This window comes from Chiloscyllium plagiosum, unplaced genomic scaffold, assembly GCF_037043375.1.
Source record: "Chiloscyllium plagiosum isolate Xiang-an unplaced genomic scaffold, Cpla_swu_hap1 HiC_scaffold_47, whole genome shotgun sequence".
Lineage (NCBI taxonomy): Eukaryota > Metazoa > Chordata > Chondrichthyes > Orectolobiformes > Hemiscylliidae > Chiloscyllium > Chiloscyllium plagiosum.
The window spans coordinates 22,765,279-22,783,648 of NW_028270185.1; the positions used below are offsets into that span (position 1 = coordinate 22,765,279).

The window sequence follows — 18,370 nt, forward strand, 5'->3', positions numbered from 1 at the left end:
ACAATTCAGAGACGTTTTAACTTTCCGGAAAGCTGAATATGTCGCAGGTCTGAAGAATATCTATTCCAGACTCGACGGCAATAATTCTCTCCCCCTTTCGCTCCACAGACGTTGCCAGATCTGCTGAATTTCTCCAGCATTCTTGAGGTTTTGTTTCAGATTTCCAGCAATCTCAGTATTTTGCTTTTAATAGCTGAACGTACATAGACGCATGGAAGACAGAAGAGGCTCTTCGAGAGTGTTCCACCATTAATCACCATCGTGGTTGATCGTCCTACTGAATCGCCTAATCCTGTTTTCTTCCCATAACCTTTCATCCCTTTCGCCGTCTCTTGAATACATTCAATGTTTTGACATTAATTTCTTTCCGTAATTCCACAGGCTCACCATTTTTTGTTGAAGAAATATCTGCTAATCTGCGTCCTAAATGGTCCAGTCCAAATCCTCAGAGTTTGACCCCTGACTCTGGACACACCCACCATCGAGAACATCCTCCCTGCACCTGCCCTATCTAGTCCTGTTAGAACTCTATAAGTGTGTATGAAATCCCCCCTCATTCCAATGAACTCCCGTGAAAACAACCCTAACCTAGTCAATCTCTCCTCATACGTCAGTCCCGCCATCCCCGGTATCAGTCAGGCAAACCTTCACTGCACTCCCTCGAGAGCAAGAGCATCCTTCCTCAGAAAAGGACACAAGAACTGCACACAAGGCCCTGCATAACTGCGAAAACATATTCCCGGTCTTTTACTCGAAACCTCTCGCTATGAAGACCATTTGCCTTGTTTACCGCCTGCTGCACCTGTGTGCTTACCTTCAGCAACTGGCGCACAAGGACACCCAGGTGCCGCTGCACACCCACCTCTCACTACTCACAGCCATTCAGGCAGTAAACCTGCCTTTTTGTTTTTGCTTTCCAAGTGAATAACCTCACAGTTACTCAAATTATATTGTTTCTGCCATTAATTTTCCCACTCACCCAACCTGTCCAGACCATGCTGAAGGATCTCTTCATGCTCGTCACAGTTCACCCTTCCACCCAACTTGGTATCAACTGCAAACTTTGATATGTTACATTTTGTTCCCTCATCCAAATCATTAAAAATATGTGAATAGCTGGTCTTCTAGCACAAATCCACGTTGCACCGCATTGTTTACTGCCTGCCAATTTGAAAAGGACCGAATAATTCTTACTATTTATGTCCTCTCTATCAATCACTTTTTCTATCCAGTTGAATACACCTCCCCCAATCGCATGTTCTTTAATTTTGCACAATGATCTCTTATGCGGGACTTCGTCAAATTCTTTCTGAAAGTCCAAGACCACATCGACTAGCTCCCCCCTTGCTGCTTCATCGAGAAATGAATATGAACAGCCGTCCTTATACATTTATTAGAAAAGGATTAGCATATAAAAGCGGAGAGATGTATTGCAGATTTATTAATCCCTCCTTTGGGTGTTGCTGTTCCTGGCAGTTCCCTGTCAGCCAATTAGGAGATGCGGGGCGGGGCGGGGCGGGGCTGATCTGGTGACGGGACTATCAATCTCACTGGCCGGGACCTGGATATCAACCAAAGTGAGGAACGGATATTTCCAATGTTTTCTTACCAGTGACCAAGGTCGTTTGAAAGGGAACCTTAAAATTGAAGATGTATCTGTTCCTGGCTCTCTTCATGTTTCACCGTAAGGTTCTGCGCAAATACAAAACTCCTTTATCCATCATCTAGTTTGTTTCCACTGCCTCCTTCTTCCTGCTGGTTTTCTTTATACTCCCGCTTGTCTCTTTTTCACTTAATTTATCTCGTTTCTTTTTTTTTTCAATTTCCTGACCTCGGCCTCTCCCCATCTTTGCCTCAGATGTGAAGTCGCAGACTATCCACCAGACTCCCGCCGCCGTCTCCCAACTCCCAGGGACGAGAGTGAAGCTGCAGTGCCGTGTGGAGACAGCAAGTATCGTCAGCATGTTCTGGTACAGACCAGCCCCGGGAAAGGGGCTGCAGCTGATGTTTTACTCCAGTACTGCAAATCGCGTGGATCCAAAGGGGCCGGTGGACGGTTTCACCGCCGAGAGACCAAATAACAACGAGTTTAACCTGGAAGCCCTCAGCCTGTTGGTGAACACCTCGGCAGTGTATTACTGCGCTTGGAGTCTACACAGTGACTCAGCGAGAAGGAGCAGCTCAACAAAAACCCCCAAAGGTTGCACGAAACAACCGCGAATGACATCACTCATCGCCTCGGCTCATTGTGCTGGTGTCTATTTTGCAAACGGAGCATTTTGTTCTGTTAATTAAGAGCAATGGGTGAAAGGCAGAACACAGGAGATGCATAGAAAGACTTGTCAGGGATGACGTCAGAAAGGACAGGTTATAACTGACCAAAAACTGGGAGGTTGGAATGCTCTCTCCAGAATCGGCCGATGCGCCCTGATCAAGATTTAAAAACATTTACGCGAGTTGTTAGGGAAGTCGTAACGAATAGATTTCCACTTTTCTACGTGGGTGTGGGGTTTGAAATGGGACGCATTTGTTAAAGACAATGAGTGAGAAATGCAATGGGATATTCAGGAGATTTCTTTACCCTGGCAGTGATGTGAGTGTGGGACTTGCTTTCATGGTTGGAGCGACTGTCGTAGCTAGGGACGCCAGATGAGGGAGAATGAAATGAAATCATTTGTTGATGGATGAAAGTTAATGTTAATGGGAAGAGAGTGATGCATAAACAGCACACTCAGAGGCAGGTTGAGCGGCGTGCGTGTGTGATGTACATTTACAGCGAGGAGCAGAAATATCAAAATTATAGGAATTAATTTATTCCTCACAGGATGTAGACCTCAGTGTCATTTCTTACTCATCCTTAATTACCCTTGAACTGAATGCCTTACTAGGCCATTTGAAGGGGCAGTTAAGGGTCAACTATATTGGTGTGGGTATGGAGTCACATGTCGACCAGACTGGGTATGTGACCCCATATGTTATTTCTCCAGTGTATTCTTTTTACAGCAAAGCCATGATGGTTAAGATCATGATCATTGAGACAAGCTGTCATTTTCAAATTTCATTCATTGAATTGTTGTGGTGAGATTTAAACTTAAGTCAGCAAAGCACGAGCGGGGGCTCGGGGATTAATAGCCTGGTTACATGATCATCACTTCACCAGCTCCCCAAAAACAATCTGTTGTAAGGAAACAGCTTGGCGAGGGAGTCGCGCAATAATTAGTTTGGCATAAGCGTGACTGAATGATTCTGAACATGGCCCTCTCTACACTTTCCCTCGAGTGAGCTTGGTAAATCTTTCAAGCGAGTGCCGAGATATGTAATGAAGACAGTTCTCTAGAGCGGGAATGTGCAATCACTTTTGTATGGACAAAAGATGCTGATGAAGAAGACAGCGACACAACGAAGGAAAGAGAAACCAAAGCAGGAAAGGAAATAAGAATTCTTGGTATTTCTTCCAGAGATGGTGTTCAGACAGCAGACGGAGCGCTACTACCATGTAATTGATCAGTTGGAGAGGAACAGTAGGTGGCCATTCAACCTGTTACACAGGCACAGAAGGAATCCATTAACAACCAGCTCTGCCCAGTCCTGTTAGAATGTTATAAGTCTCTATGAGATCTCCCCTCATTCCCATGAACTCCAGTGAAAACAATCCTAACGCAGTTAATCTCTTCATTCATCAGTCCGGAATCAGCCTGGCAAACCTTCACTGCACTCCCTCGAGAATAAGAGCATCCTTCCTCAGAAAAGGATACAAAAACTGCACATAATATTCCAGGTATGGCTTCACCAGGGCCCTGTATAACTGCAACAACACATCACCGGTCTTTTACTCAAAACCTCTCGCTGTGAAGACTATTTGCCTTCTTTACCGCCTGCTGCTCCTGCGTGCTTACCTTCAGCGACTGGTGTACAAAAACACCCAGGTGCCGCTGCACACTTCCCCCTCACTATTTGCAGCCATCCAGACAGTAAGATGCCTTTTTGTTTTTGCTTTCCAAGTGAATAACCTCACAGTTATTCAAATTATATTGTTTCTGCCATTAATTTGCCCACTCACCCAACCTGTCCAGACTATACTGAAGGATCTATGCATCCTCGCCTCAGTTTATTCTCCCACCCAAATGGTATCAAATGTAAACTTTGAGATGTTACATTTTGTTCCCTCATCCAAATCATTGATATATATTGTGAATAGCTGGGGTCCTAGCACCGATTGGTGGGACACTCTTTACTGCCTGCCAATCTGAAACTGACCCATTACTTCTATGTTCTATGTTCATATTCTTTGAGTCCTATCTGCCAACCAGTTTTTTTTTTATCCATCTGAATACACTTCCCCCAATCCCAGGCACTTTAATCTTGCATAATCAACTCTTACGCGAGATTTTGTCAAATGTTTTCTGAAAATTCAAATTTACCACATCGACCAGCTCCCCCTTGTCTGCTTCATGTCTGCTTCACCGAGAAATACGTTTATTAGAAAAGGGGTAGCGTGTAAAAGTGGAGAGCCTTATTGCAGATTTATTAATCCCACCTTTGGATCTTGCTGTTCCTGGCACTTCCCCGTCAGCCAATTAGGAGGTGAGGAGCGGGGCTGATCTTGAGACGGGGCGGGACTATCAATATGACTGGGCGGGACCGGGATGTCACTCAAAGTAAGGAGCGAAGCGATATATTTCCAATGGTTTCTTACCAGTGACCAAGGTTTTTGAAAGGGAACTTTAAATTTGAAGATGTATCTATTGCTAGCTCTCTTCATCATGTTTCACCGTAAGGGTCGGCATATATACAAAACCTTACCCAACATCTAACTCTCTTTTCACTGGCTCTCCGTGTCTCCGGCTGTTTTTCCCTATTATCTCTCTTTTACTGAATTCATCTTGTTTCTTTTTTTTAACTGCAAGACCACACGTGTTCAATTTTCTAACCTCTGCCTCTTCCTATCTATTCCCCAGATGTGAAATCTCAGACAATCCACCAGACCCCCGCCGCCGTCTCCCAAATCCCAGAGACGAGAGTGAAGCTGCAGTGCCGTGTGGAGACAGCAAGTACCATCAGCATGTTCTGGTACAGACAAGCCCCGGGAAAGGGGCTGCAGCTGATGTTTTACTCCAGTATCACAAATCACGTGGATCCAAAGGGGCCGGTGGACGGTTTCACCGCCGACAGACCAAATAACAACGAGTTTAACCTGGAGACCCTCAGCCTTTTGGTGAACAACTCGGCCGTGTATTACTGCGCCTGGAGCATTCACAGTGACTCAGAGAGTCAGTGACTCAGCTCTACAAAAACCTCAAAGGTTGCACGAAACAACCGCGAATGACATCACTCATCGCCTCGGCTCATCGTGCAGGTGTGTATGTTCAAACGGAACATTTTGTTCTGTTAATTAAGAGCAATGGGTGAAAGGCAGAACACAGGAAGACTTGTAAAGATGACATTAGAGAGGACAGGTTATAACTGACTGGAGGTTCTATAGAATCGGCTGAGGTATCCGGATAAACCTTAAAAAGATTATCGTGGGTTGTTAGGGAATTCGTAACGAATAAATTTCCACTTTTCTGCGTGGGAGTGGGATTTAAAATTTGTTAAAGACAATGAGTGTGGAATGCCATGGGATATTCAGGAGATTTCTTTATCTGGCAGTGATGAGAGCGTGGGACTTGCTTTCATGGTTGGAGCGACAGCTGTTACCAGGAAGCCAGATGAGGGAGAATGAAATGAAATAATTTGTTGATGGATGAAAGTTAATGTTAATGGGAAGACAGTGATGCATAAACAGCAGCACTCAGACGCGGGCTGAGTGTACATTCCACCCATTTACAGTGTGGAGCAGAAATATCAACATTATGGGAATTAATTTATTCCTCACAGGATGTAGATCTCAGTGTCATTTGTTACTCATCCTTAATTGCCCTTGAACTGAATGCCTTACTAGGTCATTTGAAGAGGCAGTTAAGGGTCAACCATATTGGTGTGGGTGTGGACCAGATTGGGTCGGTGACCCCATATTTTATTTCCCCAATGTATTCTTTTTACAGCAAAGCCATGATAGTTAAGATCACGATCGCTGAGACAAACTGTCATTTTCAAATTTCATTCATTGAATTGTTGTGGTGAGATTTAAACTTAAGTCAGCAAAGCACGAGCGGGGGCTGGGCGATTAATAGCCTGGTTACATGATCATCACTTCACCAGCTCCCCAAAAACAATCTGGTATGGAAACACAGGGCGAAAGTGAGGACTGCAGATGCTGGAGATCAGATTCAAGATTAGTGTGGTGCTGGAAACGCACAGCTGGTCGGGCACCAACGGAGGAGCAGGAAAATCGATGTTGTGTGCAGAACCCCTTCATCGGCCCTTCCTGATGAAGGGCTTTTGCCCGGAACGTCGATTTTCCTGCTCCTCGAATGCTGCTTTGCTTTCCCAGTACCACTCTAATCTTGGTATGGAAACATAGTTTGACGAAGGAGTTACGCAATAATTAGTTCGGCATTCGCATAACGGAATGACTTTGAACTTGGCCCTCTCTTCTGTTGGCCTCTCGTGAGTTTGTACCTTTCAAGCGATTGCCTAGATTTGTAATGAAGACGGTTCGCTAGAGCAGGAGTGTGCAAAAGATTCCACAAATCACTTAAGTCATTAAGTGTTGTATGGACAAAAGATGCTGATGAAGAAGACAGCGACACAACGAAGGAAGGAAAAATCAAAGCAGGAAAGGAAATAAGAATTCTTGGTATTTCTTCCAGAGATAGTGTTCAGACAGCAGAGGGAGCGCGACGACCATGTAATTGATCAGTCGGAGAGGAACAGCAGATGGCCATTCAACCTGTTACACAGGAACAGAAGGAACTCATTAACAACCAGCGCTCTTTTACACTGGAACGCATCCAGATATTGTTTCCTGTTTAATCAATCTGTTATGACACACCTCAGTGTCCATTAAGTTCTGAACTGGGACTTGATCTCGGTAGTGACACTGCCACTGAGCAGCTCAGAAACGATTAATTAGCAAAAAAGAAATCGACTATTAGCTTTTCTGATTCGCGAATATTCAGGAGGCAAACAGACCTTTTATTAGCTTTTGTTAAATGAACATCTCTTTCGGAACTGAAAGGAGGGGAGCAGTTCGTACATGTGTCTTAGAAAGCCTGAAAGATTGATGGGAAACTCGGAATGTTTTCCAACAATGCCAAAGTTATCTGCAGGCGAGCTAGGAGTGGTATGATGAGAAACGTCTTTACTCAGAAACGAAAAGGAAAACCAAAAGTTGCTGGAAAATTTCTGCAGGTCTAGCAGCATCTGCGGAGAGAAATCAAGAGTTAACGTTTCGGGTGGAGTGGCCCTTCTTCGGAACTGATGATAGCTAGAAAAATGTCGGTTTATATGCAGAAAGTAGAGTGTGGAGAGGGGTTAAGGAGTAAACAGTAGGTGAGGATAGAGACCAAAAAAAGAGAGAACAGTAGCACAGTCAGGGGGTGAATTGTTATCAATGAGGACTGTTATTGAATAACAATAGGTCGTGTGTAACAGCAGACTATGTGTTAACAAGGCCTGGTGCGTGGGTGCTCGGGTAATGATATGGAAGCGCTTAGACCCTCAAGTTGTTCACTTGGAGTTGTTAGGATTTGAAACGTGCTGTCTGGGAGAGTGGAGTTGGTGGATTCCTTAAGACTGTTCAAAGAGGAGCTGATATATATATATACTTGCAAGCGATGAATTTAAAAGTCTACAGAGATTGGATTAAATTTTTGGTTTAAGAAAGGCAGATTTTAACAGAATGAGGCAGATACTGTCCATGGTAAACTGGGAAGGTCTGCTAACAGGTAAAATACGCATGTTAGTTCCGATTGGTTGAAGGGTCTGGGGGTGTGTTCAATCCATCCCTCCCCTTAAAACCTTGATGTATCCCTCAACAGCTTGAAAACAGTGGACTGGTTCTCCAGAAGACGTCGAACGCTGTGCCTGCAAACGGAAAATTTCAAGCAAATGATGAATCTGATCTTGGGTGTAATGACTCTGTTTCACTGTAAGAGATTTTCTCAAATATGCGTTTTGTTTATGAACTTTCTTTTATTGCTACATGTCTTTGCCCTAATTGTCTTCATGTACCGACCTCATCTTCTCCCTGTCTCTGTTCCAGTCGTGGATTCGCAAATAATCCAGCAGATTCCCGCCGCTTTCTCCAAAATGCCAGGGGAGATGGTCGTTTTGAGGTGCACAGTACAAGGCACCAGCAACCCTTACATGTACTGGTACAGACAACGTCCAGGGAAGGAGCCGCAGTTCATGTTTTACTCCACAGGTCGCAGTATCGTAACTCCAGGCGAAACGGTAGACGGTTTCAAGGCCGATCGACCGAGTAACACCGAGTTTAATCTGAAATCCCCCACCCTCCTCGTCAATCATTCGGCTGTATATTTCTGCGCCTGGAGTCTTCACAGTGAGTCAGAGAGAGGGAGCAGCTCAACAAAAACCCCAAACAGCAGCTGGAAGCAAAGATGTTTCCTCTCACCGCAGACCTTTGACATTAAGAGATCAGTTCCAATGAAAGTAGATAATGAAATTGAGTAGCGCTGGAGAAATTGCAAACAAAAGTGAACAATTCTGAGAAGATTTAACTTTCAGGGAAACTGAATATGTCTCAGATCTGGAGACGTTATACTAGACTCGAAGCATCAACCCTCCCCCTTTCTCCCCACAGACGTTGCCGAATTTCTCTAGCATTCTATGCTTTTTCAGATTTCCAACATCCCCTCAGTATTTTGATTTTATTGGGTGAACATATCGGCCTCGTTGAGAAATTCGTTTTCCTGCAAAATGAATATCATGTAAAAGTGGAGAGCTGTATTGTAGCGCCATGGTGAGACCAGGTCTGGAGTACTGATTGCAGTCTTTTCCTTAGTTGAAAAAAGGTGAGGTGGAACAGAAATGCACCTGGAATGTACTGGTACAGACAATCCCTCAGAAATGAACTACAGATTGTACTTTACTCTGATGCTGCACACCATTTCAATCCAAAGGAAGAGCATAAGCGGTTTCTCTGTCAAGCAACTGAGTGACTCTGAGTTCAAACAGATGTCCCCCACCATCCCCCCTCCTGGCGAAAGCCCCATCTGGAGTTGTCACAGTGACTCAGGGCAGGAAACACCTGTTAACGATAAAACAAGGCGCAGCAACATTTTGTTTCTCTTCTGAAGACTCCAAAATAAAGGTTATTTTGAAAGCGAGGGAATAGATTTAGAGTCTCTGGCAAGCAGGGTAATGAAGATGACTAAGGGAGATCTGAACTGGAACATTTAACAGTCAAAAGGGATGTATAGACGGTGCTCTAGGGCCATGAACAAAAACGATACTGGTACATGGTGGGACAGGAATGCAAGTACAGGGGAAGCCATTTGGTTCTTCTGTACTGTATCTGAAATACCTCCATTCACCAAGTCACCCATTATTCACACGTGAATAGTACATGAGGCTGACCCAGCTAGCACCGAGCCGTCTCATGGAGTAGGCAGAACCCTTGATACCCTCATTTATCTTTTTTTAAATGAGAAACAGGATGTCTGACACCCCATGTTCTTTTTTTCTTTATTTTCCCCCACACCACTGCCTAACAGCGATAGTGCTTATTGCTCCCCAGCACCCATATTGTGTGTGTGCAGGTGTAGGATGCAGTGAAGAACAACAAGTGTGTAAATCTTTATTTACATTCCACCACCAGGAAGAAGGGAAACATCAGAGTGGCCGGTGACAAGCATTGCCCTTCTCAACAAAGGGCAAAGCTGCGTGATAAAAAAGGTGAAGGAGAGGGCAGGGATTAAATCAAAATAGAGTTGGAGGAAGAAATAAAACCCTCCACTCCCTGCTGTACCCACCTTTCCCTGGACAGCTCAAACGTGTTAATGGGCGCTGTGTGCTCCTTCTTCAGGGACACACTTGCTCGAACGTAACCACAGAAGACGGGGAGGCAACCCCTTCTAAGGCCTTCTGCTTGGGCCTGTTTTGACCAGTTTGGCCAGGCCCAGGAGCAGACCCACGAGGAGGTCTTGTGACCTACCTTCCCACCTCCACACTGCGTGCCCAAAGATCTGGAGCGATTATTTGATATATTGTTTCAGAACCCCTGACTCTCCTTACTAATTTTTTCTTTCCTTTTCTTCTAGTTTTAAAAGCCAAACACCGGTATGCTTATTTTTCTCAGCACCGTGTCGTATGTGTGCAGGTGTCAGACATAGTGAGAAACCATAAATGTGTAAGTCTTTATTTATATTTCACCACCAGGAAGAAAAGAGACAGCCAAGTGGCCACTGACAAGCAGTGCCCTTCTCAGAGGGAAATGCTGCATGATCAAACAGTGAAGGGGATGGCAGGGAGTAAATCAAAATAGAGTGGGAGGGGGAAATAAATCACTCCACTCCCTGTGGTGCCCACATCTCCCTGAAATCTCCAGGGTGTTAGTGGACACCACGTGCTCCTTCTTCAGGGACACCCGGACTCTGACATAAGAGGGGCAGGCAACTGGCCCTAACGAGCCCCTCCATGGCCGGCTGCCTGAATCTGTTTATGGCCAGTTTGGCCAGGTCCAGGAGCAGACCCACAAGGTGGTCCTCTGACCTACCCTCCCCACTCCGCATTGGGTGCCTAAAGATCAGGAACGATACCTTAATTTTAAATTTTCTTTTAAAAAGGAATACCACTTAACAAAACTGACTTTCAAAACTAGCCAGTTTAGGAATCATGTTCTCCCCGCCATTAAAAAAAATCAGAAACCAACTGCAGCAGTAATACACTGATTGTGGTCTAGCAAGCACAGAATCAGTTTGCTAAACCAAGGAGAGTCTACCTTTTGGTTTTTTCGGTCAGCCAGGGCTTTCCTGATTGTCCCAGGTTAACAGTGCACACTGACTGTGGCCCAGCCAGCGTGGAGTCCATCCCCTTCCTGACACAATTGGGGAGTCCATGACACTAACAGAGCTTCCTCAGACCAGCTCTCAGAGAGCAGAACCCCTGACAAGCCTGTTCTTTTTTTTCTCTAGAAAAGAAAAGCCAGAAAACAATCACAATAAACAATTAAGAAGAAACAAAAGTAAACTCTTCCTCTGCCTGGGAAGACACCAAAAGTATCAACGAGGTAAAAACAATGACTGCAGATGCTGGAAACCAGATTCTGGATTAGTGGTGCTGGAAGAGCACAGCAGTTCAGGCAGCATCCTAGGAGCTCTGAAATCGACGTTTCGGGCAAAAGCCCTTCATCAGGAATAAAGGCAGTGAGCCTGGAGCGTGGAGAGATAAGCTAGAGGAGGGTGGGGGTGGAGAGAAAGTAGCATAGAGTACAATGGGTGAGTGGGGGAGGGAATGAAGGTGATAGGTCAGGGAGGAGAGGGTGGAGTGGATAGGTGGAAAAGGAGATAGGCAGGTAGGACAAGTCCTGACAAGTCATGGGGACAGTGCTGAGCTGCAAGTTTAGAACTAGGGTGAGGTGGGGGAAGGGGAAATGAGGAAACTGTTAAAATCCACGTTGATGCCCTGGGGTTGAAGTGTTCCGAGGCGGAAGATGAAGCGTTCTTCCTCCAGGCATCTGGTGGTGAGGGAGCGGTGGTGAAGGAGGCCCAGGACCTCCATGTCCTCGGCAGAGTGGGAGGGGGAGTTGAAATGTTGGGCCACGGGGTGGTGTGGTTGATTGGTGCGGGTGTCTCGGAGATGTTCCCTAAAGCGCTCTGCTCGGAGGCGCCCAGTCTCCCCAATGTAGAGGAGACCGCATCGGGAGCAACGGATACAATAAATGATATTAGTGGATGTGCAAGTAAAACTTTGATGGATGTGGAAGGCTCCTTTAAGGCCTTGGATAGAGGTGAGGGAGGAGGTGTGGGCACAGGTTTTACAGTTCCTGCGATGGCAGGGGAATGTGCCAGGATGGGAGGGAGTGTTGTAGGGGAGCGTGGACCTGACCAGGTAGTCATGGAGGGAACAGTCTTTGCGGAAGGCGGAAAGGGGTGGGGAGGGATATATATCCCTAGTTGTGGGATCTGTTTGGAGGTGGCAGAAATGTCGGCGGATGATTTGGTTTATGCGAAGGTTGGTAGGGTGGAAGGTGAGCACCAGGGGTGTTCTGTCCTTGTTATGGTTGGAGGGGTGGAGTCTGAGGGCAGAGGTGCGGGATGTAGACGAGATGCATTGGAGGGCATCTTTAACCACGTGGGAAGGGAAATTGCGGTCTCTAAAGAAGGAGGCCATCTGGTGTGTTCTGTGGTGGAACTGGTCCTCCTGGGAGCAGATCCGGTGGAGGCGGAGGAATTGGGAATATGGGATGGCATTTTTGCAAGAGGTAGGATGGGAAGAGGTGGAGTCCAGGTAGCTGTGGGAGTCGGTGGGTTTGTAAAAAATGTCAGTGTCAAGTCGGTCGTCATTAATGGAGATGGAAAGGCCCAGGAAGGGGAGGGAGGTGTCAGAGATGGTCCAGGTAAATTTAAGGTCAGGGTGGAATGTGTTGGTGAAGTTGATGAATTGCTCAACCTCCTCGCGGGAGCACGAGGTGGCGCCAATGCAGTCATCAATGCAGCGGAGGAAGAGGTGGGGAGTGGTGCCGGTGTAATTATGGAAGATCAATTGCTCTACATAGCCAACAAAGAGACATGCATAGCTGGGCCCATACATGTGCCCATGGCTACCCCTTTGGTCTGGAGGAAGTGGGAGGATTCAAAGGAGAAATTGTTAAGGGTGAGGACCAGTTCGGCCAAACGAATGAGAGTGTCGGTGGAAGGGTACTGTTGGGGACGTCTGGAGAGGAAAAAACGGAGGGCTTGGAGGCCCTGGTCATGGCGGATGGAGGTGTAGAGGGATTGGATATCCATGGTGAAGATGAGGCATTGGGGGCCGGGGAAACGGGAGTCTTGGAGGAGGTGGAGGGCGTAGGTGGTGTCTCAAACGTATGTGGGGAGTTCCTGGACTAGGGGGGATAGGACAGTGTCGAGGTAGGTAGAGATGAGTTCAGTGGGGCAGGAGCATGCTGAGACAATGGGTCGGCCAGGGTGGTCAAGCTTGTGGATCTTGGGAAGGAGATAGAACCGGGCAGTGCGGGGTTCCCGGACTATGAGGTTGGAAGCTGTGGGTGGGAGATCTCCTGAGGTGATGAGGTTCTGTATGGTCTGGGAGATGATGGTTTGGTGATGAGGGGTGGGGTCATGGTCGAGGGGGCAGTAGGAAGAGGTGTCCTGGAGTTGACGTTTGGCTTCAGCGGTGTAGAGGTCAGTGCGCCAGACTTCCACTGCACCCCCTTTATCCGCTGGCTTGATGGTGAGATTGGGATTGGAGCAGAGGGATTGGAGGGCTGCGCGTTGTGAGGGTGAGAGGTTGGAGTGGTGGAGGGATGTAGACAGGTTGAGGTGGTTAATGTCTCGGCGGCAGTTGGAAATGAAGAGGTCGAGGGCAGGTAATAGGCCAGCGTGGGGTGTCCAGGTGGATGCAGTGTGTTGGAGGTGGGCAAAGGGTCCTCGGAAGGTGGGCAAGAGTCCTGATTGTGAAAGTAAACTCGGAGGCGGAGGCAACGGAAGAATTGTTCGACGTCACGGCATGTATTAAATTAATTGATGCGTGGACGGAGGGGGATGAAGGTGAGTCCTTTGCTGAGGACTGATCGTTCGTCCTCAGTGAGGGGAAGGTCTGGAGGGATGGTGAAAACTCGGCAGGGTTGGGAACTGGGATCTGGTGTGGGTGGAGAGCTGGGAGTGGGGGCGGAACCTGTAACTGGAATGGGTGTGATGGTGGGGGGAATGGGGGTGGAGTCATGAGCAGGGGTAGTGTTCCCCTCGGGGTTCTGGGGGTGGGGATAGTGACAGTGGGGTCTGTGGGGGGCATGTCAGCAGAATGCAGGTGAGTGCTGCTGGTGGGGTGGAGGTGGCGGAAGTCACTGAGCATGTGGCATCAACGATGATATGAGGGGCAGAAGTGATGTCACGTGTGATGCATGAGGAATTGTGAGGGGTGGAAGTGGTTGTGGGAGTGGCCATGATGGGGGCAGAAGTGACATCATCAATCAGCGTGGGGGTGGCAGCTGTATTAGCCACATGGCTAATGGCGGAATAGGTTCCAAGGCCAGAGGAATCTTCTGGAATGTTTGAGGAGCGCTGGTTATGGAGGTGGGTGGATAAAAGTTTGTTGTACTTACAGTTTTTGATGTTTGAGATGGAATTATGAATTCTCTGAGGATGTAGTACAGAGTGGGTCCTTTGCAATTCTGAGAGAGTGTGGCCCTCAGCTGAGGCAGGGCTGACTGTAGAGAGGTTAGGTGCCGGCGCATTGCTGCAAGTGTGGAGCGGAGGATCTTGAAGGAGAACTGTTGCTGGTGTTTTTGAATCCGTAGTCTGTACTGTTTGTCCTGTTCGGGTCCGAACTCTGCTGGTTTAAAGGTGGTCTGGAGTCCGTGTGGGATGAGTTGGTTACGGAGGCAGGCACTGAGGAAGCAAATGTGGCTGTGGTAGCGAGTTTGTTTCACGACATGGTTGAAGAGCTTCAGGGCAGAGGAAATGACCTGGGAGTTGCAGTGGGAGAGGGACTCCCTGAGATTCTTATAGAGAGAGGAGGAAATCTTCTTCACGGCAGGCATCCTTGCAAGAGGATTCGCAGTAGGGTTAAAATCAACGAGGTAAAAACAATGACTGCAGATGCTGGAAATCAGATTCTGGATTAGTGGTGCTGGAAGAGCACAGCAGTTCAGGCAGCATCCAAGGAGCTTTGAAATCGACATTTCGGGCAAAAGCCCTTCATCAGGAATAAAGGCAGTGAGCCTGGAGCGTGGAGAGATAAGCTAGAGGAGGGTGGGGTGGAGAGAAAGTAGCATAGAGTACAATGGGTGAGTGGGGGAGGGGATGAAGGTGATAGGTCAGGGAGGAGAGGGTGGAGTGGATAGGTGGAAAAGGAGATAGGAAGGTAGGACAAGTCTGGACAAGTCATGGGGATAGTGCTGAGCTGCAAGTTTAGAACTAGGGTGAGGTGAGGGAAGGGGAAATGAGGAAACTGTTGAAGACAACATTGATGCCCTGGGATTGAAGTGTTCCAAGGCGGAAGATGAGGCGTTCTTCCTCCAGGCGTCTGGTGGTGAGGGAGCAGTGGTGAAGGAGGCCCAGGACCTCCATGTCCTCGGCAGAATGGGAGGGGGAGTTGAAATGTTGGGCCACGGGGCGGTGTGGTTGATTGGTGCGGGTATCTCGGAGATGTTCCCTAAAGCGCTCTGCTAGGAGGCGCCCAGTCTCCCCAATGTAGAGGAGACCGCATCGGGAGCAATGGATACAATAAATGATATTAGTGGATGTGCAAGTAAAACTTTGATGGATGTGGAAGGCTCCTTTAGCGCCCTGGATAGAGGTGAGGGAGGAGGTGTGGGCGCAGGTTTTACAGTTCCTGTGGTGGCAGGGGAAAGTGCCAGGATGGGAGAGTGAGTTGTAGGGGGGCGTGGACCTGACCTGGTAGTATCAGTATCAGACTCCTCTCCTCTTTAATACAATGGGAAGAAAGAGCAGAGTCTTTCACTCCACACTGACCCAGAGCACTCAGAGGCTGCTCTCAGAATCAATAGAACCTCTGACACTCCTGTTTGTTGTATTTTATAAAATCCCAACACTATCCCCTAACTGCGGTAGTGCTTATATTTTCCCCAAGCACCCATGTTGTCTGTATGCTGACACAAGATTTACAACTCTTTATTCGATTTCCACCCAAGAAAGGAAGGAAACACCCAAGTGGCCCTTGACAAGCAGTGCCCTTTACATCGAAGGGCAATGCTGCATGGTCAAACAGTGAAGGGGAGGGGAGAGCATAAATCAAAATTGAGTTAGAGGGGAAAATAACGCATTCTACTCCCTGTGGTACCCAGCTTTCCCTGAAAATCTTGAGGGTGTTAGTGGACACCACGTGGTCCTTCTCCAGGGATACCCGGGCTCTGACAGAACCACGGAAGAGTGGCAGGCAGTAGGCTGTAATGACTACCTCCACGGCTAGCTGCCTGGACCCGCTTATGACCAGTTTGGCCAGGCCCAGGAGCAGACCCACGAGGTGATCCTCTGACCTACACCCCACCCCACCCCACTCCCCCGCCACACCGGGTGCCCAAAGATCAGGAATGATACTTTCATTTTCAGATAATTTTTGTTATTCTAAACTTGATTTTCTTTTGTTTGTGCGTAACCAAATTCTATTTTGTTTAAAACTGAGTGCTTGGGCTGGCTGCATCAATCCTGGTATAGCCACTATACATCTGCTTAAAACAACAAGAAAAGTCAGTGGGCTACCTTCTTAAAATGTTTTGAGGGGGTCTGGTCTGATTGATAACAGTGGAGAGAGAAACAGAATTAACGTTTTGAGTCTAGCATGTCTTCAGGTCACTGAGCTTCAACATTGTGTATCACTCACACAACTAACAAATGGAACAAAAATAATAACAAGACTGGAAAATACGAACAGAAAGTGAAAAAAGACTTGCATTGCTCTGGTTCATGAAGGCAGCTCCTCACCATCTTCTCCAGGGCAATCACGGGTGGGTAATAGATGCTGGTCTTGCCAGTCATGCCCTGATCCAATAACAAATAAAACTCAAAACAAGCTGCAGAGGACGCTCTAGGATCACGATACACACTAGTACCTTGAAAGTTATTCAATATTTACAGTGTCAGAGAGAGGACATTCAGCCCTTCTGGCCTGCACCACCAACCAGTTACGGTTGATCTGTTTAAATACATTGACTAAAAAAAAACCCAGTATTAAAATGGCTACCGGCATCAAATGTTTTTTTGGAAGATGTTTTTGCGTCAATAAATGCTTCCTTATTCACTCCATGAAGGCCAGAACCTAATTATGAAAACATAGAATTTCTATCGTGTGGAAACAGGCCATTTGGCCCAACAGGTCGACACCGCCCCTCCAAAGAGTAACCCACTCAGACCCATTCCCCTACCCTAAACCTCTGCATTTACCCCTGACTAATTCATCTAACCTACAGTCCCTGGACACTATGGACAATTTAGCATGGCCAATCCAGCCTAACCTGCACATCTTTGGATTGTGGGAGGAAACTGGAGTACCGGGAGGAAATCCACACAGACACAGGAGAATGTGTAAACTCTACACAGAAAGTCACCCAAGGCAGCAATTGAACCCGTGCCGCTTGGCGCTGTGAGGCAACGGTGCCAAACACTGAGCCACCTTGCCGCCCCTAAAAATTGAGCCTCATTTTTCTCGGCACTGGCAGTAACCATGATGTCTAATTATTTGACTATAATAGCAAGCAGGGAATCCTATGGCTGGTAACCTACCTCTCAAATCTCTGAAGCCAGTCCTGCATTTGTAATTTGCAAGTCACGACTGTGATTGAATCACTTTCACTTCATTGCATAAGTAAAATCCCAACAACACCAAAGTAATTTGACACTGTCCACGATATAGCAGCCTGCTTGACTGGCATCCCATTCATCATCATCAACCTTCACTCGATCCACCACTAATGCGTAATATGCCATCTACCAGATACAGCAATTTTGTCTCGGCAAGGACAGTGCGGTGGTCACTCTTACCAAAGCTGTCAAGGGCAGATGCATCTTCAGTCGGTAGTTTGATATGAATGTGGTCAGGTATGTTCTTCCCTCTAGTTGGTTCCTTCACCACCTGCGGCAGACTCAGTCTAGCGGCTATGTCCTTTAGGACCTGGCCAGCTTGATCTTACTACTGTCAAGCCAGTCTTGGTGGTGAGCATTGAAGTCCTCCATCCAGACTACGTTTTGTGGCAATGCCACCATCTGTGCTTCAACATGGAGGAGTACCGACTCATCAGCAGAGGAAGGACGATAAGAGGTAATCAGTTGTCCGTGTTTAATTTGATGCCATGACGCTTCATGGAACCTTTTGTAGGATGTGGCTAAATTGTCAGCATTCGTTGCCCAGTTGCACTAGAATTGGGTCAGCATTGCAGAGGGCAGTGAAGAATCAACCACATAGCTATGCGCCTGAATCCAATGTAGGCCACCCGGTCGAGGTGACAGATTCAATCCCATAAAGTATATCATTTGATGTTTCATAATTTCATGGTCACCATTACTAAAACTGCATTCAAATTCCAGGTTTATCAACTGAATTCAAATTCTACCAAATGCCCTGAAACGGAGTCATCAAAGCTTCACCCTGGTCCAATGACACTGCTTCACGCCACCGCCTCAATGGAACGACAGTGACGTGTACAGAAGGGGCGTGACTTATCAGCGAGGGAGGGACTTGTTCAAGAATTGGTTTATTACCTTGACATTTCATTTTTCTCGAAATCATTTAGAAGGAGATGGTTTAACCCACAATAAGTTTGGATTTTTTTTCTCGTTCTTTACCTCAT

At 47.0% G+C, this 18,370-nt stretch overlaps 1 long non-coding RNA gene and 1 gene segment (V, D, J or C); one reads left to right on the top strand and one right to left on the bottom strand.

The window, feature by feature from the left end:
* The first annotated feature begins 3,460 nt into the window (after nucleotides 1-3,460).
* LOC148136005 (T cell receptor beta variable 30-like) lies at nucleotides 3,461-5,278 on the top strand. The segment is given in 2 exon segments: nucleotides 3,461-3,521; nucleotides 4,959-5,278. Coding segments are annotated over 2 exon segments (381 nt in total).
* A 1,791-nt stretch (nucleotides 5,279-7,069) lies between these two features.
* On the bottom strand, nucleotides 7,070-14,738 carry LOC148136006 (uncharacterized). The gene is made up of 3 exons (XR_015754676.1): nucleotides 14,168-14,738; nucleotides 10,847-11,035; nucleotides 7,070-7,305 (listed from the first exon to the last, which is right to left on the bottom strand). It is a non-coding gene; the product is annotated as an uncharacterized LOC148136006 (long non-coding RNA).
* Between the last annotated feature and the right edge of the window lie 3,632 nt (nucleotides 14,739-18,370).